The sequence below is a fragment of the Rhinichthys klamathensis genome, unplaced genomic scaffold, assembly GCF_029890125.1.
Source record: "Rhinichthys klamathensis goyatoka isolate OS25496 unplaced genomic scaffold, OSU_Roscu_1.1 h1tg000654l_1, whole genome shotgun sequence".
Taxonomy (NCBI): Eukaryota; Metazoa; Chordata; class Actinopteri; order Cypriniformes; family Leuciscidae; genus Rhinichthys; species Rhinichthys klamathensis.
The window spans coordinates 725,910-738,718 of NW_026607098.1; the positions used below are offsets into that span (position 1 = coordinate 725,910).

The 12,809-nt window shown below is 36.1% G+C and overlaps 1 protein-coding gene and 1 long non-coding RNA gene across 2 annotated transcripts; both read left to right on the top strand.

The window, feature by feature from the left end:
* Positions 1–4,812: 4,812 nt before the first annotated feature.
* Positions 4,813–6,483, top strand: sowahcb (sosondowah ankyrin repeat domain family Cb). Its single transcript, XM_056241582.1, has one exon. The coding sequence runs from the start codon at positions 4,965–4,967 to the stop codon at positions 6,402–6,404; it is 1,440 nt and encodes a 479-aa protein (XP_056097557.1). The 5' UTR covers positions 4,813–4,964; the 3' UTR covers positions 6,405–6,483.
* A 1,676-nt stretch (positions 6,484–8,159) lies between these two features.
* Positions 8,160–9,736, top strand: LOC130076490 (uncharacterized). The gene is made up of 3 exons (XR_008805656.1): positions 8,160–8,472; positions 9,455–9,497; positions 9,685–9,736. It is a non-coding gene; the product is annotated as an uncharacterized LOC130076490 (long non-coding RNA).
* Positions 9,737–12,809: the final 3,073 nt, after the last annotated feature.

Consider the following 12,809-nt stretch of genomic DNA (forward strand, 5'->3'; position numbering starts at 1 on the left):
AAATGAACAGTAGAGTATCATGTCATTGTCCACTCGGCCTCCAGTCTTATCAGTAGTGTAATGAAACGCTCACTTTATCTCACGAACTTCCACGCCGACAGTAACTGAAAACATTCGCTTTTGGGATATCGAGATAATGGGGATCAGCTTGTTTCTGCCACAGAATAAAACAAATTAAAAAGGTAATTGCGACTTGATCTCAATTCTGACAGTTTTTTTCTCTCGCAATTGGGAGTTTATATCTTACAATTCTGACTTTATTTCAGTAACATTTACATTTAATCATTTAGCAGACACTTTTATCCAAAGCGACTTACAAATGAGAAGAGCAATAGAAGCAGTGGAACTAACAATAGGACAACAAGAGAAAGGAAAGTGTTGGTATTAATGGATCAAGTGTTGCCGATAGCGTCTTCAGCCGTTTCTTGCTCAGATGCGAGTTATAAAGTCCGAATTGCAAGAATAATAGTCGTAATTCTGAGATTTTTTTTCTGCCAATTGCGGCAATTTTTAGAAAGTCGTAATTCTAAGAAAGTTGTAATCGCGTTATAAAGTCAGAATTGCGATAAATAGTCACACAATTCTGATATAAACTCTCAATTATGACTTTATATCTTACAATTGTGTGTTTTTGCCTCTCAATTATGGCTTTAAATCACCCATTTCTGACTTTATTTCAATTGCGTAAAAGTCAAAATTGCAAGATATTCGCAATTCTTATAAACTCGCAACTGCGAGAAAAAAGTCCAGATTGTGAGTTTATATCGGAATTCCTTTTTTATATCTCAGAATTACGACTCTCAGAATCGCAAACATTTCTCTTGTAATTCTGACTTTATAACTCACAAATTAAATTAATTCAGAATTCTGAGATATAAACTTGCAACTGCGAGAAAAGTCAGAATTGCAAGTTTATATTTCAGAATTAATTTAATTTGTGAGTTATAAAGTCAGAATTACAAGAGAAATAGTTGCGATTCTGAGAGTCGTAATTCTGAGAAATAAAAAAGGAATTCCGATATAAACTCACAATCTGGACTTTTTTCTCGCAGTTGCGAGTTTATATCTCAGAATTTCAATAGCAAGTTATAAAGTCAGAATTCTAAGAAAGTCGTAATTCTAAGAAAGTCGTAATTCTAAGAAAGTTGTAATTTTGAGATGTAAACTCACAATTCTTACTTTTTCCTCAGTATTATGAGTTTATATTTATTTAATTTATTTAATTCCTGAATCCTGAGTTATAAAGTCAGAATTGCGAGATAAATAGTAGCATTTCTAAGAAAGTCGCAATTCTGCAAAATAGTCGTAATTCTGATATATGAACTCTCAATTATGAAATTGTTTACATCTAACAATTGTCTGTCTCACAATTCTGACTTTATTTTAATTCCGAGGTAGTCGCAGTTCGGACTTTTTTCACGCATTTGTGGGTTTATATCTCGCAATTGGCAAAAAAGTAAGAATTTTGACCTTTTTTTTTTTTAATTCTGTGGCAGAAACGAGCTTTCGTAACTGTCAGTCCGAGAACGTATACATATCGTCCAGCCAACATCCGAACATCCCTGAGTGCATCTTTAACACGACCCAATCTTGTAATGTGTTATTACTGCATTAATGAAAGACAGATTTGTGGGATCTCATACAGACTCAGGAAAGTCCCGATATCATGGGAAATTGAGTTTGTGTCTGTGACGCTTTCATGAAAACACGATCAGCACTGTGGGGTCATAGACTAGAACGAGCCTCACCCTGGAGGTCAGAGGTCACCGTTGGGGTCAGGACAGGTTGTATATAATTAGCACATCTGCCAGTAACACTAACTCAATATGAAGAGCTTATTAAATTATTTTTTGTGTGTAAACTCTATAGATATGTGTAGTATTTTACAGCACATTGCTGTCTCTCATCAGTTTGCATTTTGAACTCTAATCTAGGGCCGATTAAACACCGGGTTTGGACCGTTTTCTCTCCTCGGATTCGGTCTATACAAAAGTTCACTACAAAATTAAGTGCAATATTTCCATGCAGTGGATCTGAAAACTATATCAACGCAAATATCCAGAGGTGAAATCATTGAAGCCCATGAACAGACGGACGGTGTGTGTGTGTGTGTGTGTGTGTGTCTGCTGGTGAAGTCGACTCTGTTGTCAGTGCAATGATGCGGCTCTGTGTTCAAAGTCTTACTGTTCAAGGTCAAAATACATTTTGTGTTCATGTGGTCAGTGTTGCCCTACCTTTCCATTTCTATTCTTGAGTCATATTCTTTCATTTCCTCCGTGTGTGTGTGTGTGTGTGTGAACATTTTTATTTTGTCGTCTTTGCTTGCTATTTTCTCATTGGTATCTGACTGGTATTACGAACCTCTCTGATGTCAATATTTCCCCCGATGCGTATCTGAGTATATATTTTCTCACCGGTATGTACTTTACAGCAGTCGACTTTGTAAAGTATGTTGTGCACTTGATTATGTTTGTTTCTGATAGCTTTGATGTGGCTGTTAGGTTTAGTTTGTTAAAGTCCATAATTTCTTATTGTTTCAATTGATTTTTTTAAAGATGTCCTAAACAGCAGTTTTGTAAATATTGTGAACATTACAGGTCATGCTGTGATGTGACATTGAAATGATGTTGCACCAATGTTTCAATTAAAACCTGGTCACTAAACTGGCGTCTTTATATGATGAATCTTCAGAAAGAATTGAAAGTCTGTTTGTTTTGTCTTTTTAAATTCGTGTTTTAATACCATTTTTAAATTTAACCTAGACTTCTGTTTAATTCTATCGCAATGGTTTAGCAATTCAATTCTTTTAAATTTGATTGGTCACATACACATTCGTAAAAATTGCTCTAAAATACTGTGTAATTAATGTATATAAAACTTTTCTCACAATTTTAACTCAGTGGTTAATTGTGATTTTCTTTTTCTTAATCTTGTATAGACGTAAACTCACAATTGCAAAAAAATACTTTTTTAAATTCCAAGGCGGACACCAGCTTTCCTAATATGAATATACAGGTGAAACTCGAAAAATTAGAATATCGTGCAAAAGTTCATGTATTTCAGTAATTCAAAGGTGAAACTAATATATTTAGTATATATATAACTATATACATATGCACGATTGTAGTTTTCAGAGGGTCGACATTTCTGTATTTAAAATCCTTTTTTAAAATAAATTTTATGTAATTAATTTAAGCCATAATCATCAAAATTATAACTTTTGCACGATATTCAAATTTTTTGAGTTTCACCTGTGTATATAGATATAATATCTTCCTAATATGAGTATATATATCTATTTCTTTGCTGGCTGTGAGTTTATATCTCACGATTGTGACTTTACATTTTTTGTCCGGGTTTTGCGATTTTGCAATGACGTCATCACTTGCAGAAATACGAATTCTTGATATCAAGAACTAAATTTCAACTATAAACTATAATTCTTGATATCTGCTACATAGGCTGCCATTCAAACTCAGTTACGGATATCAAGAATTTATTTCTTATAGTTGAAATTCCAATTTCACATTTCAGAAATACAATTCTTGAAAGTAAAAAAAATCATAAATTTTGATTATAATTACGTGGTTATTAGTGCAAATATCTGCTCTTGATATCAACAGTTGAATTGCCACTAGTAAAAATGTTCAGTTTTGATATCATGCATGTCACCTTTATTTATATAGCACTTTTTACAACACAAGATTGTTTCAAAGCGGCTTTACAGAGAACATAATGCAACAGAGTTTGTTTCGGCTGTACAGCCGCTTCAGTCCGCTCAGTGATGGTGCATTTGTGTTGTAAAAAATAAATTTACAGATATCAGAAATAACAAATGTAACATGTTGAAATACATTTACAGATATCAAGAATTAACATCTCAAATAGTGACAATTGAATTCTTGATTTCAGGAATTTATATTTTTACTTGTAACAAAGTAATTATTGATATCATAAATGACTTTTTTTTTTCAAGTATTTCTGAAATGTGAAATTGGAATTTCAATTGATTTCTTGATTTCATCAACAATTGAATTTGAACGGCGGCCTTTGTGAACATTTAATTACTGAAAATACAATCACAGATATCAAGGATTATATTTTTTACTAGTTGAAATGTAATTCTTGAAATTACAAATTCATATCCTGCGTAAAAAAAACAGTTTACCTTTTGCCATTCCCAGGATATAAATTCTGGATAGCCTATCAAGAATAATGTTTTTTACTTGAAATGTAATTCTTGATATCAAGAATTTGTATTTTTGCGAGTGATGACGTCATTGTTGAATTAACATTTTAACTAGTGACAACTGAATAGTTGATATCAAGAATTCATTTCCTGGAAATGAATAAAAGTCAAGTCATGGCTTACCAAGTGACCCTGGATCACAAAACCAGTCACGAGTCACACGGGTATTTTATTTTATGCCAAAAATCATTAGGATATTAAGTAAAGATCATTTTCCATGAAGATATTTAGTAAATTTCCTACCGTAGATTTATACAATATTTATGTTTGTGAGTGAATCCTCAATTTATTTATTTTTTGGCACCCTCAGATTCCAGATTTTCAAATTCAGCCAAATATTGTCCTATCCTAACAAACCACAGATCAGTGGAAAGTTTTTTACATATACAATTTAGCCATGTGACTGGTTTAGTGGTCCAGGGTCACACATTCGTAAATCCATTGGTTTTCACTACAGATGAGGAGGCTGATGAACAGCGCCACCTGCAGGAGACATGGAGAACTACCAACCCGAGTGAGAGAGTGCGGGCGAGCGAGCGAGCGAGCGAGCGAGCGGGCGGGCGGGGATGAAGAGCATCAAGCAGATTAACTGGGGAATAAAGGATAAACGCAGCATTCTCTGTTTACCTTGATATATCATCTATTGATGTACTGTTAAATAGTCCGTGATAGTTGATTTACAGAGGCAGTGTTTCGCTTGATGAATACACACACCATGGCGACCGAATGCAACCAAGAAGCGGTTTTATATTTCATTAAGGAGAACGGAGGACGCGTGAAGAACGCGGATTTAACGGATAATTTTCGAGCTACAATCCCCAAAGATCCTGCGTTAAAACAAGCGGCGAAGGAAGCCTTTAAACGTTACGTAGATAGCGTGGCTTACGTTAAAGAGGAAAACGGAGAGAAATACGTTTGCCTCAAAAAGAAATTCAGGCGTTCAAACGAGAAGAGTGACATGAATGAGCTCAAATCCCACGGAGAAGAAGAACATAAGGCCTGTGTCAGCAAAAGTGGAGGAAAAGAAGGAATGTTAATGTTAACGTTACCTGGCTCGGGTTACGGAACTGGTCATGTAAAATCACAACCGGATCCTTCAGTCAGGTTTTCACAGAGAGCGACAGAATCTGACATGGGGAATAAACACAGTAGCACGACGAAGGAGGATAAAACTGATTTAAGTCCAAAAATAAACCGATCAGAGAGTAAAGATGAAGAACAAGAGAGGAAACAATCTGAGGGAACTAGTTTGGGAAATGAAGTGAAAAGTGAATCAGAGTCTGGAAAAGAAAACCGTTTAACTGACGATTTCAACCGTAAACATTTCACCGAGGGTTTGATTGACAGTTCGTCTCAGGTTCGTCTGAGAAGCTCCGTTTATCTCCCGGGAAGGTGTCGCGACTCTCCGCGTCCTGACGCCGATTATGAGCCCGCGTCGTTGACGCTCGAGCCGCTGGAGCACGACTGGATGATGAGCGCGTCTGACGGACACTGGGACAGTCTCCATCGGCTTCTTCTCAGGGATCCCAGCCTCATTACTAGGAAAGACTTCATTACGGGATTCACTTGTTTACACTGGGCGTCAAAGCTCGGGAAACACGAGCTGATCGTAATGCTAGTCAACTTTGCCAAAGAAAATGGCATCGCGCTGAATGTCAACGCGCGCTCCAGCGCGGGATACACGCCTTTACATTTAGCCGCGATGCATAATCATCTCGAGGTCGTTAAGTTGCTAGTCGGCGCGTTTGACGCCGACGTGGAAGCTCGCGATTACAACGGGAGAAAAGCGTGTCAGTATTTAAAGAGCGACATCGCGCAGAACATTCTAGACATCGTGGGCGCGTGCGTTGAATCTGACACGGATCACGTGGATGTTGGAGACACGAGTCGCTGGAGATTATCGAGGGTTATTCAGTCCAACTTCAGACCTTTGAAAACACAAAACCACAACAGTAGCGAAGAGGAAAGTAGCGGCGTGACCAGGAAATCTTCTCTTCGCAGGAAATCTTCGTTTACTAAAATGAGACCCAGTCTGAATAAAATCAGTCTGCGGTCGCAGATCGTGCACAGCACTTCTCTCATGGACCGATTCGAGAAAGATGCGACAGAAGAGCCTTCAAACCTCTCAAGACCCAAATCAAATCTCTTTGGGTGACACTGGGAAAAGGTTCTATATGCGCTTCATATATAGACTATCTATCATGGGACTTTATGGATTTAATTTCAGTTCATTTTTATTTGATTCAATTTGATGAATTATGCAGCTAGTAAACATTCTGTATCATAGGAATGACGAATTAAACGAGTACTATGCAAAGACATTTCAGAAACTTTTTTGCATAAAGGGTTCTTAAAAATTTAGTCAAGAACCGCTTTTGCTCTCTGGGGGCTTTTTTTAATCTCCTGTTTTGCACAATATTTATTGTGATACTGAATTTCAAAATAGTCTTCCAAAGCATTATGATAGTCTGATTTCTGTCTTGACTTTTGTTAAAGTCCCCCTGTGGTGAAAATCCAGCTTTTAATGTTGTTTATATGTCTATGTGGTGTTTTTAATATGCTTTAAGACAAACCATGTGTACGTTCATAAGTCGACAGCATTGCTGAGTATTTTCTCCTTAAAACTGCAGTGAACCAAAGACAGTCTCAAAAACACGGTTTGAAATCGCTGGTGTTTCTGACGTCACAAACGACCTTGTAACCAATCAGATCATCAACGTGTGATCGTCAACCAGTGGATCTCTGAGCTGAGTGAGTGAGTGGAGGCGGGGCTCATTTTCATATTCATAGTACCATGTATATTAAATGAGGCAAGGGTGTCGAGTTACATTCAAAATATTTTAAGGAAAAAAGGTTAAATACGTCATTTTGGTGATCAAAGATGAGTTTTAAGGGAGACAATTATTGACTACAGAGGGAAGTTAAAAAAAAATTGTTTTCTTGTAAAACAACCCCCAACTTCATTAGAAGACTGTTAAGTGTCCTGAATTAATGTAAAATTGTGACATATCTATTATATCTATATGTATTTGTGTATGGAGGTTATTTCACAAGTGATTTGTGATATAGATTTTCACAGGAAATAGTTTTGAAACACCATCGACCCACCAGACAGACCTTTAACATTTTTGTGATATGTTAATAAAACCCGATATTGAATCATATCAAAAAGTATTATATCTCCCGCACTTTTAATTTTCAGTGCCATGCACTAGAAGGCTTTATTTCTTAGAAGGAAACATTTCTATTTTCATTTAAATATAACTAGGAGCCTTGAATTATGATTATTTTATGACGTTTATGATATTCACGGGTTGTGGAACAATGCCTTTTATTTTATTTTCTATTTGTACTGGGACTTTTGGGCTCATGACACAATGAGATTTTTCTTGATGATTTTTGATGTACAACTGTACTTTACATTCATAACTCAACTTTATCTTCACTTGAAACTAAACTGAAAGACTCCTGTATTTTAATTACATAGTGACATTACTCTGTCACAGGGCAACACATCATTGGCTAGTTTACATCATCGTCTCCTTGACCCCGCCCACTTCTGACCAGTAGGTGACAAGGATAAATAAATTATCCAATGTTTAAAATAAAATAAAAATCTTCCTCTAAAGTATTTTTGAATCCTTACTGACCGATCTATATCATTAAAATCATTGGAAAGCTTCCTTAAATGTTCAGGCAATGAACATTTAAATAGATTCTAAGTAAGATATTGGTCTTGCCGATCATATTTGGGATGTTTCTCATCGAGCTCTGAAGTTCAGTAATAATCTTTTGCAGATTAGGCGACGCCTTCAGTCTGAGATCTTGTAACTCGTCAAACCGGGTAAACGATGGACGGCAGAAAGAGAAAAGAATGATGAATTAGTTCAGACATGCAACACTGTAACCACACTGTTAACTTTCGCTGTAGATTTAGCAGCACAGTACTGTAAAAACCTACAGTACAATACTGCATTTCTATATTACAGTAAAATACCGTAATTTGCATTGCATTCTGGGTAATTTTGTTTGAGCGGGAACATTTTACAGTACATTTTAGTGTTGCTGTAACCTAGCTGTAACCTGGCTGTAACATGCCAGGCAAATATACAGGGTTGCTGTAAACAGAGAGCGCGCGCGCCGCCTGACTGACGTCAGAGCACAACTGCGGCAGTTCACTCACTCAGCGCGGATATCTCACTCTGCGGATATCTGGAAATTTGGTAAGTTAATTTTGAATTTTATAATAAGGTTATAGGATGTTACGCTATAGTGTGTAGCCTACATAGCTTTTAATGTGAAATGACAGTGAAAGTTTAGCCAGCGACGGTTGCAAAAACACTGTTCAGTTTGTTAACGTTATCTGCTCTTTCACCCCGCTGCTTGTCCTGACATTTTCAAATTTAACGTTATAACTCCGTGAATTAACATTACCTTACGGTTTATTTCGACCAAAACAGATTTGGTGATTGTTGGAACGGTGGAAAGACAAAACCGATGGTCTTTTGTGAGTTTTATTTTGTTTCTGTCGAGTTTTAATTAAATGTGTTTTACGATGGTCTGCGAGATAAAATTACTGCATTTGACATGTTAGTCTAACGTTAACTGTTAGGCCTATCTCTGTAGGGAACACCCGAGCCTGTCAGTGGTAAAAACAAGCACTTATAACAGACATAACGATATACATTTTGATCAAACTGCTATATTTGCAGTCCGTTTCCCGAATGACGAACTTGATGATTTTATGATCAATACTGGACCAAATTGAAGTCGTTTAGACACAAAATAAGACGCGTGAAAATAAGGCTTAAAATATTGCACTGTCCTTTGCAACGCAAAATGGGTGATTTATTTGGGCTTAGAGAGATGGGCTTAGAGAGATTGGCTATTGGTACCAGTTTAGCCTTTTACTTCATTTCTATTTAGGCAGGAGACCCAGTTATATTGATTATTATAATAATTAAAAATATAAATAAAGGTGTAAATTGTTGAAAAACTTCAGACTATCAGAGTTAATGATCTATTAGGCAACAAAGATAAGTAAACTGCATGCCAAAAAATCAAGTTAGAATATTTAGAGAGGTCAAGTGAAGCTTATGTTTTATTAACCTAACTTAGATGTATTGTAAGCAGATTTATGAGATATTTCCTTAACAAGAAACACATAACCGTTAACTGAATACTATTTATTTTGATTTCTTACAGCTCTACAGTGTGGGACAATTTGCAGCCTGGGAAGGAGTTTTATGTAAGTATTAGCCATGTTAATACAATGTTTTAAACTTAAAGTTTTAAAATCTAAAGATTACTTTTTTGTGTGTGGCTGTTTTTGTTATTTCTACAGAATTTTCTCTCTTCCACTGTCTGTCTGCTCATCTTTGTTGCTGTGGCTAACAGATTTTGTCATGTGTTTTTGTGTGTCATGTCTTTTTCAGTTTTGGTCATCGGTCCAAGGTTCCAGTACCACCTCAAAATCCCAGCCAAGTTAAAGGGATACTCTACTGGTTTTTCATATTAAACTATGTTATTCCCTTAACTAAGACGAGTTGATACATACCTCTCTCGTCTCAGTGCGTACACTACATCGCTGTCTTGCGGCGAAACTTTGTTAGATCTTATCTCAGCCCTGTTCATTCAATACGTGCCAAGAAGAGAAGCGACCAAACACCTCCACGTTTTGCCTATTTAAATACAGTTACACGAGTAGTGTAACTCGACCTAGGACGGTGACACAAAATAAAACGTTGCGCTTTTCTAAGCGTGTAAAATGGATAACATATTGTATGGCAGAAAACCATAGCAAGTGCTTGGGAGCACTTCGACTCGGCGCAGTAATATCATCTCTCGTGAAAAGTCCGCTCCCGTTGAAATGAGAGGGAGGAGGAGAGGGAGCGGGGGGAGAGGACTTTTCACGAGAGATGATATTACTGCGCAGAGTCGAAGTGCTCCCAAGCACTTGCTATGGTATTCTGCCATACAATATAGTTATCCATTTTACACGCTCAGAAAAGCGCAACGTTTTATTTTGTGTCACCGTCCTAGGTCGAGTCACACTACTCGTGTAACTGTATTTAAATAGGGAAAACGTGGAGGTGTTTGGTCGCTTCTCTTCTGGGCACGTATTGAATGAACAGGGCTGAGATAAGATCTAACAAAGTTTCGCCGCAAGACAGCGATGTAGTGTACGCACTGAGACGAGAGAGGTATGCATCAACTCGTCTTAGTTAAGGGAATAAGATAGTTTAATATGAAAAACCAGTAGAGTATCCCTTTAAGTATGTCCAGCTACAGCTGCAAGTCATGCAGTTTCTCAACCTCTCTCTTAAATGCGTTCACATGGTTTTAATAGTGTAATTGATCAATAAATTTTTTTTTGGACAAGAACATTGTTTGGATTGTCTTTTGATTTGCAGTTATTCTGAAGTTGCATTATAATATTATTGCCTATAGATTTATATACTGTAATAACTACATATTATATAGTTATAATATCATTAGTAATTTGAAAATTACAATGTTTTGCAATAATGTATCAATATATCAATATAGATATTACAGTACAATATCGTATAAATTACAACAGAAGCAGACAAAAATGACAAAATACAGTAAAAATACAGTACAATACTGTTTTGTAGTTTACAGTACTGTTCGTGTGTACTGTAAATTGAATTACAGTACAGTTACTGTAAATCGAAATACAGTACCTTGCTGGCAACCTTGCTGCCAGTACTGTACTGTAAAAATACAAGAAAATTGTTAACAGTGCAGGTAACAGGGATAATCAACAGATTCCTTTTCTTGAGTAATACTGAACACACCCATGTTAAGAAGTGTCACACACACACACACACACACACACACACACACACACACACACACACACACACACACACACACACACACACACACACAGGTGTTCCCAAATAATGTACGGATACACCCTGATGAATGAGAACTGACTTGATCTTTCCAACAAGCCCTTTAATTACCTGTCACAGTTTGCAACAAGAATATTTCATACTCATTAGGCGTGTTCAGATGGCGATGAACATGAAAAATCATGAAAGATTGGTAGAAACCTCAGTTTGTTTTCAGGCCAAGAGTTCAAAGGATAACAACAATTAAATTTTATGAGAAAAAAAAAGGTCTGAAAATGTTTTAAATATAAAGGAAAAAAATGATGGATTCTCAATTTGTGATGCGGCGGCGAGCTAACGCACATACGTGTTTTTGTTTATGCGTTTATTAGAGGTTGAATTCAAATCGAATACTGCCAAACTGCCCATACTACTTCTGAATATGATGTCTACTTCATAAATTGTATGAAAATTATGGAAATATATGGTTCAGATTAGGGCTGGGTATCGATTCAGATGTTCAAATTCGATTCGATTTCGATTCACAAGCTCACAGTTCGATTCGATTTCGATTCTCGATTCGATTTCGATTCTCGAGTCGAATTTCGATTCCTGATTCGATTCTCGATTCGACTATAATGATTATAGATGTAATACAAATCTCAGTCTAAATATCAGTTATCATTTTTTAGACAATTTTTTATTACATTGATCTCACCTAAATGTTTGTTTTTACAATGGGGTAATTTTTTTGTTAAGAGTTTATGCAACACATGGAAGCTTGATTTCAATCTTTGAATTAAATTGAAAAAAAGTAGCACAAATAAATACAATAGAATAGGCCTAAAAAGACAAATAAAGAGACATAAAAAGAAAAGTTTTTGGGTAGGTCAGAAATACTACAGAAACTGAATAAAGTAATCCAATGTAAAATAACACTGGATAGTCTTTTAGTCCTGACTGAATTAAATACATAGGCTATTAATTCTGACTGCTTACAATTAATGCTATATTATGTTGTTTTGACAACAAAATTAATGACAGACACACAGAGCCGGCCGAGCCCAAGTACAGCTCGCTGCATCCTGCGGTGGATATCCAACCCGGCCCACATCCAAGTGTGACGTCAGAAGCCACGCCCATCCAAGTGTGACGTCGGAAGCCTCGCCCATGTCCAAATACGGCACGTGACTCGATTTAAAGATGAGGTTATTTGTATAGAAGTGTGACGCTATTATTGGTGCAGTTAAATTGTGACGCTTTGGCAGGCTTGGAATGGTCTAAATCACAATCACTCCCTTAACAGTGAGCATTGCTCACTGGTTTTGTAAGTTAATGACATGGTAGTACAAGTAAACAATGTACCTTAAAACGATATTTTTGTATTTCTCTTGTATTTCTGTTACACAAATGGTAATAAATAATCATGGTTTTGCTATTATAAACGTATAAGGGAGCATCAATACTTAAACTAAAACGAGTTTTTGTCACTTTCTTAATTATATGGGATCCAAACTGCACTTATAGTTACCCCTTCTAAATAAAAAAAATAAATGTAAACTTTTTTTACATTTCTTTCTATGTGGTTATAGAAATATTGCATTTTTACAACCAAATTAAGAACTCACTTATTAGTTAATGCCTGTTATAGCAAATGACTTTGAAATCAAATAATAAAACAGCAGAATGGAATTTATGTA